Here is a 24460-nt window from a genome sequence, read left to right as displayed (position 1 = left end):
ATCAGAGCGGGCAACTGAGCTGGTGGTCCTCCTGATGGTAAGTGATCACCACCGGATGTGACCTGCTCAGAGATAGTGTCTCTGTGAATGGTTTAAAATTTAAATGCTCTTAAATAGTATGGGATAAAAAGTGGAATGCCGACTGGAGAGAAGAAATGGACTGAGAAAGGAAAGGAATATGCAACGGGCCAAAGAAATTCATGTATTCAATGTTCTATTTCGATACCAAACATTATCTGCACTTTGTTAAGTAAAGAGTAATATGTCATAGAATTATAATTAATAACATTTAAAGTAATTTTAAAAGAAATATAATGAAAGAAAAGAAAAAAAAAAACTACACTTCTTAAAAAAAAATGGCAACTCACTATCCCTAAGGCTAATGTCAAATAGGTAACCAATTGACTTTGACACATTGTCATAACAAATGTCAAAAAACTGAAAACAGTGAAACGCGAATGAAGTGTTTTTGGAGATAATATTTAATTATTAATGTATCAAAACTGGGTTTTTCCCAACGATAAAATGCAAAGCACGATAAAGGAGCTTTTGGATGCTTTAGGGTACATTATAATCCGAAACGCATCACAAGACTTGAAGAGAACTTATCGCGTTAATCGTTATTTTAAACGTTTTCAGGTGCAATTTAGAAGCTGATACAGTTTTGGACTACATACAAAATGACCCAAACTATGGAAATAGTACTCTTACACTTAAACAGGCCAATGAATATGCTCAAAGACTGGCGTTGAAAGCTTCCAATGCTAAAATATTTTTGAAAAAATATGAAGATCTTAAAAGCCGAAAGTAAGATTTTATTACAATGGATAGATATATTAAAACAGACTATACAATTAAGCAATATTCATATGTTTCAGTACTGACAATTTGGCAGATATCGTAGCATTATTTTACAAATTGGTTTGTGAAGAAAAGAGATCTAAAATATCTAAACCAAAAGTTGCACCAAAGCCTGTTCTAGGTGACAATAAACATCAAATTACTAAAGAAGACTTGCCCCAGGTGATTTGATTTTCAATATTAAATTTTCAGACAATTCAAGATACTGCCTTTAAATTGGAGTTAATTTGAATAAAAACTGCTGTGTGTGTATACTATGGTGCTATCTCGTTCGTTCTAGCTTTACTTTTGTTCTTATATTGCATAAATGTTATTGTAATCACATACATATCCAAATGTAAAAGTACTTTTGAAATTGGTCCAGTGGTTCCTGAGATAAACACATTTAATAAAAAAAACCAGCGGATATACTATCACCATAGATATTTTTTAGATTCAGATCATTATTTTTTATAAGTTTTTAATTCAATTATAGTAGACTAGATGCACCCACGGTTTCACGGTCCGTATCCCGTAGGAATATCGGGATAAAAAGTTGCCTATATGTTATTCCAGTTGTCCAGCTGTCTATGTCCCAAATTTCATTGCAATCAGTTCAGTAGTTTTTGCGCGAAAGAGCAAGAAACACACACACACATCCTTACAAACTTTTGCATTTATAATATTATATTATATTAAGTAGGATGCATAAGAAATATTATTTATTTGTATTGTGATAGAGAACAAAGATTGCAAAATCTATGGAACTTAATCAATAATAATAAATCCCTAGAAATTTTCATATTTCTCTTATTTCAGATAAAAGATAAATTGCTCAAAGCTGTTGATGAAAGTAAAAAATTAGTGATGAAATCATTTGAGGAGAAGGAAATGAAACTTCGGCCAAACTGGTACAATAGCTTGGAATTGCCCACCTGGCAAAAGGATCACCCATCCATGTCATGGGATTTCCCAAAGGAACCTTTGCCTGTAATTGCTTCATTGGGTACGACTTATCTACTACTTATTCAAATTATCTACAAAAAATCTAACCATTTTAAAATAAAGATTTCTCTAGTATTTGTATCTATTTAATTAAGTTTGCTGTGTGTGTATGGTGTAACAATATTAAGTACATGTGAAATAATATAGCTTACAATAGATGTGGATTAATTGATTAGCTAATAACAATTATTATTTACAGTAAGCTATTCCAATTAAAATTGAAAATTAAATTATCCTCAAAATGATTTAAGTTTTTTATGATGTACAATTAATTATAAATTGCTTGCGATCGCTATATGAGTGCTAACATGACAACAAATACCCTAAATATATATATACTTTTTCAATGACTCCTTTTCGATCTTCAAACCAGGAGGAGTAGGTGTTCAATTGAACTATATTTACTGTACTGGGTGGACCAATTTTTGAAATTGTCTTTGTTATTTGAAAGCTGGTGTCTCCCATGTGGTACCATTAAAGATTGGTCTAGTTTTGACAATTTGATGGTGGTTAAGTTTCATGTTGAAAATAACAATTTTTTACTTGGATAATAATAAGATGGGTTAAAATAATATTCATTGATATAATATTATAATATGGATGTAATAAAATAATATGAATTTTCATTTTCACAGCTGGCATCCCAATTGCGTCACAAGAAAATATTATAATAGATGAACTTTTGTATATATTCAGTGGCATCCCAGGCAATTATATAGTCCACCAACCAGTTAAAGATATGTATGATCCTAGGCAGTTTGTAATATCAGAAGACTTAGATGATGCATTGAAGCAAATTGTTCAGCAAATGTTGCCAATTGCATCAAATTATTCCATTGTGAGGAGATTTATTGAGCATTGTAATATGTGGTCTGGACAGGTTTTGCATGCTTTAGTGGCCGCTATAGAAATTTTATTAAAGGATTATTATGTGAGTAAATATGAATTTATTTTTACACAACTCTTGCAACTCTTATCTATTTTCTAGATAAAAAAATCTTTCAATGTTCAATAGGAAGATTGTAAATCTTTTATTATTCCACACATACTATAACTGAATCCATGTACCTCATCAGTAATTTCATCTCACATTTCGTATTGCATCAAGCAGGTTAATTTTTATTGTTATATATAAATAGAGAAGGACTTGTAAGATTATTCAAGGTTAAAAAAAAACTAATATTTGAGTGACTCTACTGTTCTATTTATTATTTATAAAAAAAGAAATACTGATATTGTGTTGATTTCCAGACCATGATTGCACAATTGGAGACTGAACACATGTCAGGGAGTTTAAATCTACAAAAGTTGTGGTATTTTGTTTTACCCACTATGCACACCATGCAAGTCTTGGCTGCTATTGTCACCAGTATTGGAAAGGTGAACTGTTGTTCTGATATTTTTATTGTACTATTTATTAATAAAGATTTGTTACGTAATGACAAAAATAATTTTCAAAATTTATTATTTCTGTTTGAAGATACAAGTACCACTATGGCTAATAAGGTTACATATTTACTGATGAATTTATTTTATAGATAATGTGTTCAGATGTTTGTGCTTTGAAAAACTGCACCTTTATGATAAGACTCCATATAGGATACTCAAAATTAATCACTCTTAACTAGCAGCCAGTCTGTACTTACATTTTAAAATTTCAATAATTTCTAAATTTCCTGTTTGAATTTGGTAGAATGGCCTAGCAGTATATGTAAAACTTACAGAGTGAACTTCGCGGCGGTGCAGTTTTGACAGTACTTCACGATAAAACAAACATGTTAATGGGAGATGCGCGTGCGCAAGAAATATCCTTATTCCTCACCGAGCGAGCGTGTCGACCCTATCTATGTATATTAGATCAATGGATACATAAGGGCTCTATAACTGATCCATTCCAGGTAAATCTGGTTATTTAAGCAAAAAAAAAATTCATTGAATTAATACTGACTTCTGTTTTTCAAGTTTACCTACCATGCTTCTTCACTTTATACTGACTTTTTTAATAGTTTTTTTAACATTAAAAGAAGATCTGTTTTTTTACCGTAAGATAATCTTTAAATGTTAGCCTAAATTTTTATGAATCATCATCAGGTCGAGGTTCTAACCACTAAGCCACCACTGCTCTTTATGAAAAATCCACCATTCTACAATACATATTTTTAGTAAAGTTGTTCATTGCAAATAGAATAAAAATTTTATAAGTTTTGTTTTCATTTCAGGAATTTATGATAGAAGATAACGAGTTAATAAACAAGGAGGAGTTGCCTGTGGATTATTCAGCAGACTATTGGGAGAAGAGATATTGTATACAAAGAGATAGAGTTCCCAAGTTCCTGGAAAAGTTCACCGATATCATTTTGCGCACAGGGAAATATTTAAACGTTATTAGCCAATGTGGTAAGGATATAATTAAAATACATCTAATAATTTAAATATCCCGTAAATAATGGTTATCACTTTCCATCATCATCAGCCTATATATTATTTATCCACTGCATGAACTCGGACCTCCTATGCGGGTTCAGGCCTTAATTCACGATGCTGGCCAAGTGCATGTTGGCGGTTGGCACATGTCGTCGTCGAACTTGTGATTCTTCGATTTGCCAATTTCTATACGATGTTTTCGTTCACTGTTTCTAGCAGTGTAGAGCAAACGTATATAAATTTTAAAATCTATATATTTCTTGTAAGCTCGTACGGTCTCAAACCCCCAACTTTTTGCTTGCAATATCACTTTAAATATTTTCATATTCACGCTAGGTAAGTCCATTACTAAAACAAATACTGAAGAAATAAAATACTCATTACGGGAACAAAATTACGGTGCAATTATTCAAAAAGCGTACGCGTTTGCGAGCAAATCTCTGCTCGAATTATTGCTCAAGGAGTATGATTTAATGGGACGCTTGAAGTCGGTAAAGAATTATTTCCTCATGAGTCAAGGAGATTTTATTGTTCAATTCATGGATGCAACTGAACAAGAATTGTCAAAGAAAATCGATGACATTATTCCGTCCAAGTTGGAGTCGCTTTTGGGACTGTGTTTGAGGTAAGTTTTGAGAGATATTTTTCTTTACAAATATATTCTCTACGTAGGGACAATCCCTTTGTATTAAAACTAAATACTACGCCTAGGTTGGCAAAATTTGGAGGGAAAACAATATTGCCAATGTAAAAAGAGTCAAATTAACTTAACACTAGGTGAAATTTGTCCTCCAAATTATCTTCGAATAAACGGATTATGGATAAATGATAAGGGCTTAAAAAAGGGTGGTGCTAAGTTTAAACCTTTTTCCCGAGATGAAATCTCATGATTTGAAAAAATATGTATAAGGTATTATTTATTTAGAATCATTTTACCGTAAAAGATCCAGTCTGAATTTGAAATATTCCACTTTCATAGATTGTCAGCTGCCAGTCACGATCCCTACAATGAAGACATGAGAGTGGAACTCTTGCCTTACGACTTGCAGTTTCAAATGTTCAAAATTCTTTCTATCGAAACTGAAGAGGAAAAAGGTATGTTCAGTTGTTGCTTTATGCCATTGCTTTTGTAAAATTTATTTTCATAATAATTAACTCCTTCTTATATATTCTTAACTTTCTCCCTTCTTGTATATTATTCTGTGGCATGCAACAAACATTTTGACATACTTAATACAATCTTAGAATATATCCAATAGGTCTCATATATAATCATCCATCTGCTTATAACTCTTAAAATAATTTTCATTTATTGTCATTTTACATTAATTATTAACGCATAACACATTGGTGTTTTATATCCTTATTCTTCGGTTTCCGATTATTCCTGGTCTTAATATTTATTGGAATCTATTTCAGAATATAAACAGAACAAAGATTGTCCACCGTTAACGGGCATAGAGATCTTTTCTTTTGGAATGGAAGTGAAATGGCCAGTATCCCTGATATTAAACCATAAAGCCATTGCTTGCTACCAGATGATATTCAGACATTTGTTTTACTGCAAACACGTGGAAAGGCTTTTGTGCCGGTAAGTTTATTTTATATGTTCAGACAACAATGAGTACATTTGTATCATATTACTTTTTAGCATTCTGTACCTGACCACCTTACTGCCCCAGTAAGGTAATAAAAAATTAATTATTACCCAATTCCTCTATGAAGCTAGGTGCAAAATTACAAATTTATGATCTTTTTTTTTTTTTTTTTTATGTCATAGCGGGCAGCTGAGCTGGTGGTTCGCCTGATGGTAAGCGATCACCACCGCCCATAAACATTCGCAAAGATAGTACCTCTGTGAATGCGCTGCCCGCTTTTATGGGGTAAGGGAAAAGGAAAGGATTAACGACTGGAAAGAAGGAATGGACTAGGACGGGTGAGGAAAAGGAAACGGGCTTCTTTCGGGAAAGGATCTTAGTAAATAGTTTCAACGGTATATAGATATTAGATTGTCTCACTTGCTCTTAGAATTTATTTAATCCTAACGATCAATGATGGAAAAGAAAATGATACAGTCATGAAATAATTTGTATTGTCATCGATTCTTGATAAGTGTATATATACATTTTGAATTAAATCTGTCTTCTTAAAATGGTCAAATTCGAGTGTAAAAGTAAAAAGGTAATGGTTGCATACAAACTCACAGGTGAAGCTAGTAAAAGTCTTTTAATAGAGTTAAATTGTACAGGGTGTGGCTATACAACAAGGTGGTAAAGCGTTTCTCGGAGGCGCGTCTATATGCAGATGCGTTCGCGTTGCGGCAGCGGATGCTGAGCTGCATCCAACACTTGCAGTACTACATGTGCGTCGAGGTCATCGAACCCTCCTGGTGCCAGCTCATACAGAGCTTGGATAAGGTATGTCCATCATTATATCTAAGGAATAATCCTAACTAATCTATTTATCGTTACTTAAATTGTGAATGCAAAAGTGTTGTTTGTTTGTCTTGCATTCACGTCACAACAGAGCGGAGAGAGATACTAAGCTGGACATAGTAGAGTCACATAGACTGCTTTTGTTCGCGCTAAAATATGTCATTCATATGAAAAGATACATTATGATGCATATTTTAATCACTGAAAATTTATATAGATGGCGCTATTATATATTGTTATATAACAAGAAAAAAATGAAAACGTAGGCGAAGCCGCGTCTAATATCATTGATTTATTAATAATTCCATCCTAACCTCTCTGGTAATGCAGTTATGCTGATAAATTAAATCTTAATAGTATGTAAGACTATTTATTGAGAGTGTTGTCTGCGCCTGCGCAGGAAAAAAAAAGCCTATAAAATTTTGTACTTGTTGTAAAAAAAAAAATAGGTTTATTAACTTTTAATATTTATTAAACAAACATAAAAATGTTACATCAATATAGGCAGCTTGGTTTTTAACGTATGTTACTCCGTAAAATAAATTATAATAGCTTAAAATTAGTTTGTTAGGTTGGATGTAGATTGCTTAGTACTTATTTTCCAATGCTTGCAATACTTTTTTAAGTGTGCTTTCGATGTTTTCAATTTTCGCTCCATAGTGAGAAAGCTTATCTTTTATTTCGTCGAATTCAGATATATATGACCTTTTGCTTATGATTATTTTCGCATTTTTTACAATTTTACGATCTAATCTGTAAGCTTGACAACGCTCAAAACAACATTTTCCACCTTCTATATCTTCATAATCTTCTCCATATTTACCTAAACTTTCTGCGTGTGGTATTTCTATCTTGTTATCTTGGTTCGGCTTAACAATTATACGATATTTGGGCAGAAAATTTGGAAATAAACTGATTCTCTTAGCAAATGGTTTCATGCACAAAGTTTTCGGTGTAATGATACGCAAATCCTGTATAAACTGCGGGAACCAAGACCAACACTTCAAAGGTTTCGTATAAGACTTTCCGATAAGAACACTTTCAAAATAAGATATAAGATTTACTCTTGATATGTGCCCAACTAATTCGGCGTCAGCTCTTATTTCTTGTGTATCACTAACAGCCAGACCGTTTAACAAATTGAACAGAACAATTGGGACCATGAAAACGAAAACAATAAAAATTACATGACTTGTTACTGGGAATGTACTGAACTTAATTGAACCAGCATCAAATTCACCGGTCAACATAACGATAGTCTTAAATAGTGATTTGCCTGGATCTTCAAAGAAATCCTCCTCCTCTTCTTCGTCAGGGGCTGTGTTTGGATTCGGTGCTTTTTGATCTTCCTCAACATCTTTTCTAAATAATGTGTAAAAACTTAGTGAAAATGCAATTATAAGGATGCAGTACCAGAGAAGAAATTTGAAGAAATTCCACGATACCGTTTTTAACATTACAATATTTGTTGATAAGGTTGGGAACTGTCCAATCAGAAGGACTAGCTCTGCTGAAGAAAGTAAAATTGCAACTGCAGACAGCTGTTGTTTTGTCGATTCTTGTGCAGAATCATAACAAACTATCCAAGCAGTAACAAAAATCAACGCAATTTCCATCCAGTTTTCGATACTTTGTAAATATCTCGTAGGTGATACAAGTAACTGGAACAGTTCTCGTATTATAAGTAATATTAATCCGATTGATGCTCCTATGTGGGTGATAACATTTAATGCTTCTATCGACTCCGATTGTCTCTTTTCAACTCCGTAACCCAAAATAATGTATAGCAGTAAACATAACCATAAAAGCGAATAAAATGTTATATTAGCATAGAACAAGCAGCTTATTCTTTGCCATTTTAAATATAGAAAACTTGTTATGACAGGATGTTTCAACAATGGGCGAAGATCCGCATTTCTTGTCATGTATAAAAGTGCTTCGGTTTCAGGAGCTAAAATAGCATCAAACTCTTTATCTGTGTTGTTGTTTGATTTATCCATCAAAGGTATTTTGCTTAATTCGTTTTCCAATGAATTGTTAGGATAGACGAGAAAACTGTATTTTACATGTATTTCGTAATTTTCATCGCTCGGACGTTCTCCGTTTGTCGTAATGCATTCATCTAAGTAAGTTTCGAGAGTTTTAGCATTGATATCTGCTAATGGAGGTTCATCAAATTTATTTCTTAGTCCTACACAGGCTCCATTTCTTAATAAGTCCAAAACTGTCTCACTATCACCGTTTCGCGCCGCGTAATGAAGAGCCGTATTATCTTTTATATCTTGATGATTTACATCCACATTGATTTTGGGATGTTTTAATAACATGTCCAAGCAACCTTTAAAGTCTACCTTTGAACTTTTGGAACCTGATCGCATGCCTTTAATTGTAATTTGGAGAAGAGATTCACCATTGACAGAATCAAATAAAGTAGATTCGTTTTCAATAAACATTTTTAATATTCTGTTGAAACCATTGGAACAAGCTATAGCTACTGGACGGCTAGTGTTACCAGAACATGTGGCATTAGGATCGGCTCCATTACTCAATAATACCATCACTACTTTCTCAAACCCTTTATCAGTGGCTTGTTGTAGCATTGTATTTATGCCGTTATTAGCAGCTAATACTGATCGATGTTCATTTTTTCTGACAAGTTTATTGAAATCACGGATAAAATTGTCTTCCTCATGCTTATTTAAATATGAAAATAATTTATCAGCATCAATGGCCTCAGCAATTTCAGATGTAGAGTTAAATCTCTCTACAAGATGTGGAAATGCTTCTTGTAAGTAATACCGCGCCGTTTTTCCACGTATATCCTTGTATGCATCAAGATCGACTGGTTCTTTAGAATAGTCTATGATATAGGTAATCACTCTTTCAAGGCCCTGTTTTGCCGCAGAATATACCGGCGTTACTCCTCTCATGTCAGGAGAATTTGCATTGCATCCTGCCTTTAATAGAAGCTCTACCATATCTTCACAAATTACCAAATCACGCTCTCGATCATCGTCCAAGTCTTGTATTTTCTTAATCGCCATGAGGAGAGCAGTGTTTCCTTTGCATTTTAGATTCACGTCAATTCTATCGTCATTTAAAAGTGCAGTCAGAGCATCGATATTTCCATTTTCAACAGCGAAATGTATAGGTGCTGCGCCGTGAGTTTCATTTAACCGATTGACTTGCACTTCATGTGCTAATAGAAGTTTAACAAATTCAATTTTATTTGGTTCAGAAACAGCAAGCTCGAGGCATGTTTTATAGTCAGGGTATGGATAAACATATTCAAGATCTACTGCTCCATAGCTGACGAGTTTTTTAAAAGTCGCAAAATCGTTATTGTGCAGAGCAGTTTTCAGTTGCGTTTGAGGATCACCCCCGAAGAGAGATCCACCTCGCGACAACCGGTTGTTCATCTCGTAGGTATCGCGTGTCATTGCTTGTTACGAACTCGCATCTGAAAAGATAGTTAACCAATTATAAATTGACCCAATCTATACAATAAAACTTGGGTGTCATTATTTTTGTCCAAACACACCGTTACAAACAATTGCAATTATTCAATTGAAGTTAATCCTTGTTTCGAAAGACCATATTTATCCATCAATATTGAACTTCCAAGAGATAGTAAGTCGATTCGTTTATTGCGCTTAACGCGTAAGGCGAAGATTGTTCAATACTAAATGTGTCAATTTAATTAAGAAGGCTAAGTGCTAGTGCAAGCGATCGTGTGAATATTCTGGTGATTGGCACAAAAGAGCAAAAGAGCCATAGCACGTGGAGTAACCACCGTTAAACTGGTTTATTTTCTAAATTTGCTTTCTATAAAATTAAAAAGTAAATAAATATTAATTTGCCAAATAAGTTGCTTAGTGCAAACTCAAGGACACCTCGAACAAGTGGGTTATTTTTTTTTTTCAACGTTTTTGTTAAGGCACAAGAAAGGTTCTTATGGCGAGAAAAACTTATCACTGGTGAAGCCGGGGCGAAAAGCAAATTTTAATTAAAGTAAGAACTATTGAATAGACTTTTTCGGCTTTTGCTATGAATCCAAAGGTATTAATTGTATAGATCTCTTTATGCTATGCTTTTACGTTATTAATTTTTATCTTTGTAAATGTTAATGAGCTCATTTGATATGAACCGCCGAAAGCTATAATGAAGGGGCAATTATTCCAAAATTCTATTACCGCACGTGCTGCTAACTTATGAGATGTGAGTAATTATTCTGATTTGCACTCTTCATCATTAATAATCGTAAACTTACATATCCCGCTAAAATGAGCCTTATTGTGTTTGTGCTTGGTAACTTTTATTTTAATTTGATAGAGTTCAATTAAGAGATAGGCAAAGTGGAACGTTTGTTCGTTGAATTCAATTTCGAGTTTCATTATGTCCGGGCTGTAAATTTGTATATTGAATACCCGCATACTGTTTCGAGTTTCATGATCGTGCAGCACTATATCGCTCGATGGCATACTTGTCTCTTTGGTAGAGGGTCGGGCGCAGTTCGGGTTCAACCATTGTTTTGTAGTGTATGTTTACCTTTTTAGTACGAAATCGATTTTATTTCAACGCAATCACAATGAAATCTTACTGCCTTTATCACTTTATACGCTTTTTTGTGCGACAATAAAATGTAAATGACTACAAAACTTTTTTAGCTTTTTCATTCTTAATTATTACGGATATTAATCAATAAATAATACATTGACCGTGTTGCAATATTTACTTTCCTTTCTAATATCAATTCAAAAACCGTGGATATATTCTCAATTAAATATTAGGATCTTGAAGAGAGTAGACTATTGGTGGTAAGAATTAAAACATTGTGTTTCAACAACAATTTAACCAGAAGCCGTGTTTTTCATACTTGAACAAATATAAATAATTGTATTTTATTCCTATAATATTCTCTATGGATGCGTCATTAGTACAGATCATCTCAACTAATAATCTTGTTATACGGATTACATAAACGTAAACATAGCAGTTCTTAATGAGTCATAATCATAAACAAATATTTCACCTGGTAATCCAGTAGACCACTTTGCGATTAAAAATAATTTTCGTTTCGCTTTTATATTGATAAAATATTTTTGTATTTACGTACATGATAAAGATTCGTAGGAATGCAGATACTCTTATGTGGGTATTTTAAGTGGCTATAATAGATAGAATGTCCGTCCTTTAGTGTTAAGTCCCTCTAGGTATATACATCAGTTCATAACTGAGTAGAAAAATTAAAGCGTTTATCATGCATCTTGTTACACGTATGCTAAACCAATGTGTTATATGATATCCTGTTATGTTCGCATTACCTACAACTCAAGCTAATAAAAGGAAATGTTTCATTCATTGTCAGTGCTGACCTTTTATACTTTGTGGCTTATATGTAAAATACCTTGATACTGATGTATCATAGTTTTATATTATCTGTGCTGAGGAATACAAAAAGGAAAAAAAAAACGGTTTAAACTTTACTTCGTCCTATAACTATAACTGTCTATATACTTTAATGGCGGTAAATTTTTAAATATGATTGTACCATAATCTTGCCAAATCTTTGCATACTAGCCTTAGACTAATGAAAAAAAACATTTTTCATTGACGTATAATTATATCAACGCGCCAACCCATTTTTTCGCATTTCTCTCTTGAATATGACGTTATGTAAGTATGAAACACCGAAATCGAGCTTCAACGCTTGTTTATGCTCATCCATTGGAACCGCGCATTGAGATACCCCATATGTTCCAACGGACCAGCTAAATGTGTTACAATGGATTTTGCGTCCGCTTTCGCCAGATAAAACTCTATTGTACTGTACACCTGTTTACAATCGAACTGAGGCATTTACAACGGCGGTGATTTATTGTCGAGTTGATCTCAAACTTTATTACTGAGTAATGGCGCTGAATATTTCTTGTCGATGTACATTTTATTGTGTTGTTAGGTAGTTTGATATTCATCAGAGAATTCATTATTTAACACTTATAGTAAAACTAGACAATCGTTTCGACTCCGCCCGGATATCAAGATTTCTATTTTATCCCAAGGGAGCATGTAATCGGGATAAAAAAAACTATCCTATCACCCAAGTCACCGTATACCCTGTATGAATACCAAATTTCATCAAAATCCGTTCAGTAGTTTTAGCGTGATTGACGTACAAACGTTTAAGCATGAAAACTTTCACATTTATAATATTAGCGTGAAGTATCATAACTAATTGGTGACGATAAAAATTTTTAATTCTAAATTTTCATAGATAAAGGAATTTATGTGTTGATTCTTGATGTTAACAACCAAATATTTCAAATTAATGAAATTACATTTATGTAACATCTGATACTTCGTACCATATAATATGTTTGCTCTCTTAGATGACCGATTAATAAAAAATTGCGCTAATATTTGCAACGAGCATTGGTTTTGTACATGTACATATTTGAAGGAGGCGTTATCGTACTTTAAGCTGGTTAAATGGATTAAATGCAGTTGTTAATACGTGGCAATGCTCCTTTTTGTAAGTATATATTTTCATAATTTTCACTTTTGTTGATGTAATTAGTAATTACCTCATACTAGCTGCGCCTCGCGGTTTCATCCGCGTAAGTCTGTATCCCATAGGAATATTGAGATAAAAAGTTGCCTATATGTTATTTCAGTTGTCCAGCTATCTACGTACCAAATTTAATTGCAATTGGTTCCGTAGTTTTTACGTGAAAGAGCAAACAAACACACAGACATACTTACAAACTATCGCATTTATAATATTAGTAGGATAGGATATGTATTTAAATAAACGAAAATCGTGTTACATTCAACACTTACGTACAACTCAACTGCAGAAATTTTACAAATTTTGGCTTTGTTGGATTTATCTCCGCCTGGACCATAGCCAGGCACAGCCCGAGTGAGCAGTTAGTAATTCGATAAAGTAAGAATATACGAAATGTATATGTTTTCAATGCAAACCGTTAAAAAGATTGAAATATTATAATGTAATCTTTATACGTATTTATATCGAATCTATGTTTTTTGTGCTGAAATGGAAATTAGCTATAGAGCTAACAATGAAAATTTGTAAATAACTTATGCATACATCTATCGGTTAAGAACATCGCCTCTGTTTGCACCTTCTGTTTATTTTTGGTGTCGCGATATTTGATTCATATTCCTAAAGCTAATAGCGGTTAAACTCACATTTTAACATACATTTATGTATGTTATGCTCCGGGGAGAATGATGTTTAAAATAACCTTATCTTTTCAGTAAATTAGCTATGTGTTTATTTTTATTTAGTATTAATGAATTAAAAATGAAATCTTTCTCAGGAATTTAAAGATATAGGTTGTTAGTTATAAGCCATTAAATAATAGAAAGGTTAGCAACACCGGTTATTACCGGTTTTACCCCCTGAGGTCTCAATATGTTTGGAATGTATCGATATTCGTATAGAGCCTACAGATAGTAGATAGTAATGTCGTTTAGTTAGGAAAAATATATAACTAATAAATGCATATTTCGGACGGAGAGGTTATCTAATAGATAAACATAGTATGGTTTTATATAAGTTCCTATACAAAATAAGATATATTAAAACGCAACCGACGATAAATATATTTTACGTTATAATTATATCAGTTTAAGAAAGATTCAATAAAACGTAAGAAATTTCTATGCATTGAATAAGAGATAGAGCGAATCAGCTTTCCACTTTAATTATTGTTGTTGCATCAATTATGGCTTCCGCTGTTCTAAACTGCGACTCGTTAAACAGTAGGTTATGGTCGAATGATGCTTTGTTAAATACGAGAAAGAGACAATTTTATAACATAATATATATTTAAGGTAAAAATCTGTTACTTTATCTATAATCTGTTAACTACTTTTACGATTTGAAGCATAAATATACATACATACAAGATTAAGGATACATATAAGGTTAAGAAAACTGCGGTGAAAAAATTTGTAAGTTAAATATTAGCAACGGTGATTAAAATAAATAGATAGAATAAACTGTCGCATAAGTTATTTTAACTGCGAGTTTCACTCTTAATTATTACAATGTTCATAACTTGTTTTGGAAATTTCATAGAATTATAAGCGTAGCGCGATATGACCCATATAATATGTGATTAACATATTCTAAGGGAAATTTAATTGACCAATACCTAACTGTAGATTGATAATTTATTTTTAAAATAAATGCTATGGCCTATGAGAAGCTTGCTTCTGCGTTTCTATTTACCACTCCTTTAAGTAAGAAAGCAATGTGCTCTCGGAAATATAGATTGTATATAGAGATAATAAAGAAACACATCATAACGTTCAAAATCACAACAGTTACGACCGTATCGACCGGATATAATCTCTCCGAAGAATTTCAAATAACAATTATATTTAATAAGTCAAGACAAAAAAGAAACATACGGTAAAAATAACCAAATTACCAGAGACTCGACGCGCTCTCAAGTCTCAACATATCCGGTGCGTGAACAAGTAAAGATTTTAAAATAAAAGCCTTCCGTTCCGCACACATATCAATTTGGCCTCTCGTTACGACGCTAACTTGCTTTTTGTCATCACTGTGCTTAATTTGTTTTGCCCTAAATACTATTACTTATACTTTCTACAAGTAAACACATCAACGAATCCACTAAAAGAGTGCATGCCATTTATATTATATAGATGTTATTTCGAAACAAAATTATACGTGTAATACAATTTTGTTTGAACATGTATCTCTCTGAAGGATGTACGTCATTGTTTCATTATGTATCACAAATTTTTGATAGCCGAAGTAATGAATGTTTATTTTGGAACTAATTCGTGCAATCGCGATGCCTGCTCCAGGTCGATTCTGCTGAACTCTCGAATCAAAGTACTTAATAGCCCATAAAGATTCATGCAAAATGCCCGATCATTTACGACACCCTGAAGTACGATTAGTGTACTGATTTGAGTTTCTATTTCGGGCCGTTGGAGCCGCGACGCGGACCCAGTTTTGAGATTAACAGTTTTTTTTACGAAGATCATTGCTACATTTAAACCTACTTTTTAGACGTTTTCCATTTATCGTTACGCACGGCGGATGTTCAACGTTTCGACTAGCTCGTATATTCTCTTTTTGTATTGTAATCTATTACGTTCTGCTTTAAGGCTTTGCTCGTGTAACATTTTTATATTTGTCAAAATAATCTGCGTTTAAATGAGACATTAAAAAAACGAAATCAATGATGTCCAAAGCAAATAGAATAAAGTATTGAATTTTAAATTAATATTCAATGCCAATGACACTTCCATATCTGGATAACGTAGTAAAGTGATAAGTGTTTCGTTGCTATTTGTCCCCGTATGGGCTATCGTTTATTGGTTACTGTGCCGGAAATTTATAATGTATTCGTTAAATAATCGAGAGCGTATTTTGCATTTGCCTGTGGTCCCTATTTGGTGGTCACAAGGTTTGTGGGTGAGGCGTAGTCATCGCCCATCGGTCACAATTGCATCAATGTTTATGACTTACTGTGGTCATGCCGTATACGATTAGCAAACGCTTAATTAAAATTTTCCGAGCGATATGTTATTTTGAATGTATAGAATACAGTCTACTAGAAAATTGATATTTACACCAAGAAGAAAAGTTGGATTTAACAATATCATAAGAGAAAAAGAGAGTGTGCAGTAAACTCTCGTTATTATCTTACTCTCTCTTTCCATTAGGCGACAACTTTGAGTCTCAAACTTTTAAATGCGATAGAAATAAAAGGATTTCATTATTAAATAATGTGAGGCTTTTTCATCTAATCTTTATGAGTAACTTATTAGTTCTCCAGTTCAAGGTGCTTACGAAATCTGACGACATGGCTACTTTATTGCATACGTTTTAAGAATATTCAAAGAAAACGAACACATATTAAGCAAATCCCTTCTATTCGTTACGCGGAATAGTAAAGCGCGTTTTATACATAATTTACAAATTAAACTGCACCAACGGGTTCCAACTTCCAGTGGTCAGTTATGCGCTAACCGTGAGAAAACATCGACCTATTCCTATGATATAATGATGTACTTAGATTATTGCTCGAATCAAATCGATTACTTTCCAATGCAGGAGAGCACCTTTTATGTCAGATCGTGTCCATCACATGTATAGTTCCGTTCTTTTGTTAATGCAAATTGGTTGAGTGATTTGAATATTGATTTTAATATCCGAAACCGGGCTATTGCGAAACATTCAGCGTACTTTACTGTTATTTAAGCGATAGTTTAAATTATGTCATTAATGCAATGTTTGTTTAATTCGCAATCCGATTCAAGCTTTAGTTAAATAAATCGTTAATAAGTGACAAAGTTTGAAAATTTTTGTCCAGTGTGTAAATATCAGCCCCAATTGCAAATACACAATATCCTAACGCTAAGAAATAGTCGGTAAATCAATACCTTTTACCACGCTGAGGCTAACCAGTTACAAGAACTCGACTTGATGGACATACGACGTATATTTGAAACCAACGTAGGTACGCATTGTCTGTAGCTTTACAACATGGGCATTTGACAGGATATGTAGGAATATAACTATGTATATCGGGCTCTCGCTTTATCAATTACTGCGCTTCATCCTACAGACTCGGGCCCCTATGTCCTGCATCATCATAAATGTAATGACGTCATCTTTGCCGACCTTGTTCGAGGGCTCAGTCAACACATGTATTGCTCCCAGTTCAATATTTACACCCACATATGTTAATGTCGTTGCCCAAGCTGGTAACCTTTATATTGGATTACGTTATTGTAAGGAATATGCAATTTTAGTGTTTGCGCGCAATCATCAAATGACGCTTATTTGATTCTTGTAGCGTACGGCATGAAAGACAGACACAAATCAAAAATAATATCATGTACTTTGTACCGATGTAAAAACATGATTTACCCTAAAACACGTTACCGAAGTTCGAATATCGAATTATTGGGAGAAGTGTTCTGGATACTTTTAAAACAGCCATATTTTTATGGTCTTAATATTAAATCAAAGACAATCCTTTCAATAAAATTAAAATAATTACATATACATCGCTTTACATAAAAACGCAATTTGTTTGTTTATGTAAATTTATCACAATTTAAAAACGGGTAAATATTAGCCGTAAAAGTAAACCCACCTGAATATATTCAATTGAAAACACTGAAAATACTCAGATTCACAATCACTTGTTAAACTTTGTTCACTGACTCTGTCCACAATTGGTTCGCATGTCGTGCGGCCGCGCCACTCAGCCTCTGGTATAGAGTGAGGAGTGAGGAGGCGCGCGCGCAGCCAATGAGTAGGCGCTCGAACTTGCTGATCCTGCGCTAATGGCAAACCCAATTACATCTATTGCCCTACTACGTAATTAATATTATTAATTCACCCGCTGTTTATGTTTACTAATAAAAGCATTTTGATCGGAATGCGATGCAATAAATGTGAATGAAATACAACGTCTGGTAAAACGATACGGCATAATATGAAATGGTTCTAACAACAGATTACGATGTTAAATGAATATCGCTGTTTTTGTTATGCGGAAGATCACAATGCATTTTTTAACAAAATTTCGCAATTGTGTTTTTTTCAGTGGGCGGAGCAGTTTTTTACTTCTTGTAGGCGTTGCTTTATTTCTACGTCACAAGGCTGCATTACTCATTGCTTTCAAAGACAAGCGATTCTTGTTTTGTGTCCGTTCTGTATTTAAGACTTTACTCTTTTATTTTACCGTCTGAAAAGAGATATCAAAAACGTTAATAAAACTGATGATGCCGTTGCGTCATATCATCTTTAATCCGTTATTTAATAGGTTTAACCATTAATGACTCATTTTGTCTAAGTGCATTATGAATCTTTATGAATCTTATCAGTAATAGGTAATTTCTTAATACGGCATCGTAACGCGCAGGTTGCATTTGCCTAATGGAGGAGATCTTCGAAGAAATAGTTACTCGAATTTAGACTTAAGTAATTATCTATGCATGTGATTAGTTAATCCAAAGATTTTTAATATGAATGCATAACTACCGCTGTTCGAAAATCGAAGAATTAATGATTTATAAATATTACACCATTTGTGAAAATCTTTAATTGGCCTGCGATCTATAATACATATAATATAACAGTAACCAGACCATTTCTATATTATAATTTACAAAAAAAGAGTGATTGTTATGCAATACATATGGATGTGTGTCAATCGTATAAAAACTACTGACCAATAATAGACTACATTTTATTTGACAAAAAAAAATCAAGAATATGGTCAGGGATGAGGAATGGATGGTTTTTAAAAATTAAATAGAGGTTTCTTAATGGGTTTAGGTCTATAATATGCTCAAAAATATCGTACTGAGAAATTACATGAAAGCGAAGCCACTGGTGGAGGGCTCTTCTCATATAAAAAGATTCAAAATTACATTCTTCTTGCAAGGGAATGTATGATGTGTACCAACAAACTACAAAAAAGTATTTCTAACATCATAATCATAATAGTAGTGTTCTTTATTGAATAAAACGTTGAAACGGTTCGATGTTATAAACTAGATTAGTTCAAATTTCTTCAAAAAGAGACATACATATCAGGACATATCAGGACCATACACAACTACAACATATGTAACATAATATATTCCAGGTGAACAACGTGGACGAAGTGCTGGAACGTCACAACGACTTTCTGGAGTCGTGTCTGGGCGACTGCATGTTGATGAGCCCGCAGCTCTTGAAGGCTGTCACCACGCTCTGCCTGGTTTGCGTTCAATTCTGCACATTTATACAGGTATAATTAGTACGAATATCTCATACACAGGTATATTTGCATGATTTGTTTATTAAAATGATGTTTATTGTTGTTCCAATTTAGGGGATATGAGTGATTGTTTAAAATGTGCCATGAATTTTTATTTCTGCGGCCATTTGTTATATAACTGTATCGCAATAACATCAATACATAATGTTATATAGTTTTTCATAAAATATAAGGAAAGGTTTTTGATAAAATACTTGTATCTTAAAGTATTAATATGTATTCGTATATGCTGGATGTATTGCATGAGATAGTTATATTTATACCTTGTAATATAATAATATACAAGCTTGTGTTTATTATGGTTTCCAACAACAGGCACAAAACGTTATTGGCAGACGGAAGGTGGTGATCATGATGGTTTTATATCCACAATAATTGAACTCTCATGATTATTTTAGATGAAGAAAATTTTCCCTAAAACCATCAATACATAATATTCTGATGTAAATAACGAAGATGCCACCATTGACTATTCTAATTTTTGCTTAATATTTCTTCTTTGTAACTATTACTATCCTACTTTATTTTTACTCTTAGTGAATATTTCTTCTTTATATCTGTGTTAGATTCTGCAATAGTTAGTTAGTTATACTCATTCTATAAAGTGGTGTTTATTGGAAAATTACGTGTCAGTTGATGGCCGATATTATAATGAGTATAACCAACTTCCACTGTATCTTATATGCCGTGTCAACTATAGATGCTTCCTATGGCTCAGAATTCAATATAATTTGATTTATTTTGTATCTTTTAACGCTACCAAAACACTTTAATTGGCTAAGGAGATGCACAAGTACTTCGTGGACGCTGAGCTTAACAGTATGCTTGGATCGACGTATGACAATACAGAGTATTGCGAGGTATAATATACAAGCTGTATTATCGTCTATGCACCCGCGTTTCTGAACGTCACGTACGCACTACAGATCACTATCATTTGTGTGAACACGACCTATATGTTTTTGTGTTTTTTTTATGTTATTTAGTTTGATTCCCGATCAGTAATATTTCATTGTTATTATCCTTCTATTCACGATATTTCGGTATTTGTTGCTATTTTATTTCCCTCGTTCTTCACATACGTGAGTCTGAGAATAGATGGACGCGTGGATTATTTTATTTCACTCGAACCGACTTTATTGGATCTGGACAAAACTTTACACAGAGATAGATATTACAGGCGAATTATAATATATTTAATGTTATAATTGCATCAGTATATGAGATAGATCTGAGGCGCGCTATGTGCGGCCTTAAGTTAAAAAAATATATGGATTTTGAAAGCTTTAGCTGAATACAATATCATGTTTATTTTCCTGTATGAGTCTTATCATTTTCAATGAAACATTTCATATACTTCAGTCTAGTGAAAGTATTTTCTATGTATATCGCTCGTTTTAAACAAAACTTCTTTTCTTTGTTTTTTTTTTCATATTTATTTAATTTAAAAACTAGGCCGTGATCACACTCAATACTGTAACAACGTAACGTCTCCATGTAGTATTTGTGTGCAACATCATTGATGTCGTCTTTTATTTTTTCATGACTCTTCTTTTCTTAGAACTCCGTGGTAAGTGTCCTTTTATTTATTAAATAATGCGTTGTGTATGTAATTGTTATTATTTTCTTACCCTTATCACATCAGCCCACCATAAGTAATGTTGTATGTTGTATTCACGGTAGTTGTACATTTACACATAACGTATATTATACGGATGCGTATTTCATATGGATTTGTCGAAACTAATATTAAATTTTAATAAGTTTTCGGGATTATCGGGTAATATAATGGAAATTGCTAATTGCTATGCTCCTAATGGCTATTATATCATTATTTTAATTTTATCTGTTTAACACAGGGAAGCAGTATTGAAGTTTTCTGTGTGTATCGAAAGTAAGGTTTTTGGGGTCATCCATAAAATTTTTGGGTAATTTTGACCTCTTTCTCCCTCATTTTCACAGCTTGTCATGTTTAATGAACTCCCTACCCAATTATGTGATGTAACAAGTTTCGCAATTCCATACATCTATATAAGAATAATTTTAAAAAATAAATTTAAACAATTTTGCATCTTAGTACATATTTTAAATCTTAAAATGTCATCACAAAGCTTTTTTTCGCAAGTAAATGTGGGCAAAAATCAGTAAGGAATGTGGTATTGGGCTACTTTTTAATATATTTATTTTATCACTTTGGACGCAAAGGCCGCTCTTATAAAATCCGTGCATTTCAATACCTACCTATTTTGAAAATTAAGCTCTGCCCAATTGAATTGTCACACTCCCAAAGCTTAACTTTGGCCAGTGGACAAGTATTTTACACATAATGGATCAATGGATAATGAATCAATAATAATAATCGAACATCTACCAATAGGATGCCGTATATAGAATGTGAATGATGATGTATATATTATAAGAGAACATCTACTTCATATAGACTTTAAAATATACATCAATATACTGATTATGACTTAAGATTTATTTCTTTGTTTAAAATAATACTTAAACACAGAGCACGGGATGCGGCACAACAACCAGCGGGTCAGCTGACTCCTTCTCTCGCTCGGTGTCGCGCTATGGACTACGTTTCACCGCGGCTTTGCTCTCGGTCCTAGCGATCATCGAGAGGATGGCTCGAGACAACAACACCAACAAGCTGCTAAATATATCGGCCAGGTGAGATTGTTCTACGAGGAAATGTAATGGGTGAAAACATGCATGATGTGTATAAGAGATAAGATCTTTAGTTTACTGCGTTTAGAATTTTATTACATTTATTTTCCTAAGTATGCAAACTAACCGTCGATTATCCATCCCCCTACCTTCAAAAATTTTAAAAGGGCTTACATTGAGTGCGCGGAGAAGGCAATAAAAATTTAACCTGGTCTGTAATATCACTAAACCTGATATTATTATTTCAGGTTAAACTTCAACACATACTACGTGAAACAGTTGGAGAAGTTTTGCGCTGACGACAAGTTCCTAGAGAGCGAGAAGAAAACATCTTCCTAGCGCCGACAACGGCGCGCGCGCCATCTTGTCACTTCTGTGTGACAATTTATTAATGTACACCAAAAATTTCACACTCGCACTATAAACTCTTATAACCTATAAAATGATAACGATCAATTGAGGTAATTGTACGCAATTGTAGATGAACAGTAGAATTCTGCTGTGTAACAACTAACAATGTTTTCGATAGGAGGTAAATCGTATTTGTTATTTTTTTTTAATGTATGTACATTAATATAATACTGGCACATTTATAACCAATAGAATAACATCGATTTATTGCAATAATTTGGACATTTATAAATAAACACCAAAATTAGCATTCGATTCTTGGAGGCTTGTATAAATATTATTTGAAATTTTCTGATTTTATAAATTTTTATATTGATAGATACTGTAACTACATTCAGCCGAAACAATATCTTAGGTTGACACAAAGTCTTTTTTCTTCATAAAAATGAATACAGACATAGAATCCATAGGAAGTCTTTAACTTGACACATTAAGTGTTGCCATGAATGTTTGGAATTTGGAAACTGGTTGTTTAAATGTTTAATTTTCTTAGCGTCTCGATTTGCGTAAAAATTCTGCGATATAAAATTCGGAATCTCAAATATCTTTCGACTTTTACTCATGAAATAAAATCTCAAGAATATAAATTCGAAACTGTCGATTTTTAAAAGCATTTAGTATACTTTTCTAGCTCTTATTTGTATAAGGGGGCACCATGACAATATCTTAAGACGAAGAAAAACGTTTTTCAAAGGTTGCGTAAAATCTATAAGCTACTTTGATATTTTAGTATTCTATAGTTGGACACAATATCTCGAAATGCACTATTAGATTGTCTGATAACATAAGATAGACGTATGCAACGATCTTATGATTTACGATTGCCGTAAGCAATAATAGGCGTTTAAATCACAAAAATAATAAATCAAGTACAAAAAATATTAACAAAATTATGGTAGTTATATTTTTACACAAGTATTACTCATTTGAGATTTCCGCTTTAAAAGTATATTTTTTGAAATAGATTATAGAAATTCCAAATAGATTACACTGAACTTAGTTTTAACGAAGAAATTAATAATGGTAATCAAATAAATTAATTAATAGGTTTCTTGGAAAGTAGTTATTGCATTAGCTATTAAAACAAAAATCAGAATAACGTTTCAATCGTTATATCATCTCAAATAAAATGCCGTCATTAAAAAGTACAATTATTTTAAATGTCAAACACAAATAATATACTCATAGTAAAAGCCACTTCAATTATATTTATATCACAATCTGTATTGGATCTTAAAATTTAACAATACAGTATTTTAGAATAAATATGTAGTATGCGTGCCAGTCAAAGAAGAAATCAATAATGAGGATTCATCGAAATGTTTAATCTCATTTTTATTTTGGCAGACATATGCCGTCTCATTTACACTTATAGTAGTAAATATATTCCGAAAGTGATATCAGTTCCATGCAGTCTTCATTTTAGATTGTTTCTTTATTGGCATCGACTTTATGAATGTTGTAATGTGTCTGTGTGAGTATACATGTGTTGTGTAATCGAATCTTCCGTGTTAGTGTAAAATCAAACAAAATATTATAAGAAGCGCAAACTGTGTCGATTTTTAAATTATGATTGTGATATTTTAAACGTGTCATGTAACTTAGCCATTAGATATAAAAAGACAAAGTATTGGAACTGTTGTAATTATATTTTTGTGCGATTGTAATCGTTAATGGATTCAAAGTTGCCCGCGAACGTTATATTTTTACGATTGTGATGTAACTGATTATATAATTAATGTTGTCACAAAAATAGCTGGTCACTGCTTAACATAGTAATGTTAGTTAATGGTATTAATAAACTGCTTTTTTATAAATTTT

General features: G+C 32.8%; 2 protein-coding genes across 4 annotated transcripts; one reads left to right on the top strand and one right to left on the bottom strand.

Annotated features, from left to right (window-relative positions):
• The first annotated feature begins 427 nt into the window (after nt 1–427).
• Nucleotides 428–24457, top strand: LOC119833683 (gamma-tubulin complex component 2-like). Of its 3 annotated transcripts, XM_038357811.1 has the most exons (17): nt 428–563; nt 640–807; nt 879–1023; nt 1660–1846; nt 2481–2776; nt 3097–3225; nt 3570–3743; nt 4065–4242; nt 4606–4894; nt 5249–5364; nt 5689–5860; nt 6518–6686; nt 19379–19522; nt 20335–20412; nt 21114–21122; nt 22068–22231; nt 22477–24457. In XM_038357811.1, exons 1-17 carry the CDS (start codon nt 493–495, stop codon nt 22565–22567), a joined length of 2580 nt encoding a protein of 859 aa, XP_038213739.1. In that variant the 5' UTR covers nt 428–492; the 3' UTR covers nt 22568–24457. The 3 variants fall into 3 exon arrangements, with proteins under 3 accessions (XP_038213739.1, XP_038213741.1, XP_038213742.1); XM_038357813.1 differs by lacking the exon at nt 21114–21122; XM_038357814.1 differs by lacking the exons at nt 20335–20412; nt 21114–21122.
• LOC119833682 (transient receptor potential cation channel protein painless) lies at nt 7154–18055 on the bottom strand. Its single transcript, XM_038357810.1, has 2 exons — nt 17876–18055; nt 7154–10164 (listed from the first exon to the last, which is right to left on the bottom strand). Exon 2 carries the CDS (start codon nt 10142–10144, stop codon nt 7292–7294), a length of 2853 nt encoding a protein of 950 aa, XP_038213738.1. The 5' UTR covers nt 10145–10164; nt 17876–18055; the 3' UTR covers nt 7154–7291.
• Nucleotides 24458–24460: the final 3 nt, after the last annotated feature.

Source organism: Zerene cesonia, chromosome 17 (assembly GCF_012273895.1).
Source record: "Zerene cesonia ecotype Mississippi chromosome 17, Zerene_cesonia_1.1, whole genome shotgun sequence".
NCBI classification, from domain to species: Eukaryota; Metazoa; Arthropoda; class Insecta; order Lepidoptera; family Pieridae; genus Zerene; species Zerene cesonia.
Note: the sequence above shows the minus strand (reverse complement) of the source record. Positions and strands in the feature narration are given on the sequence as shown.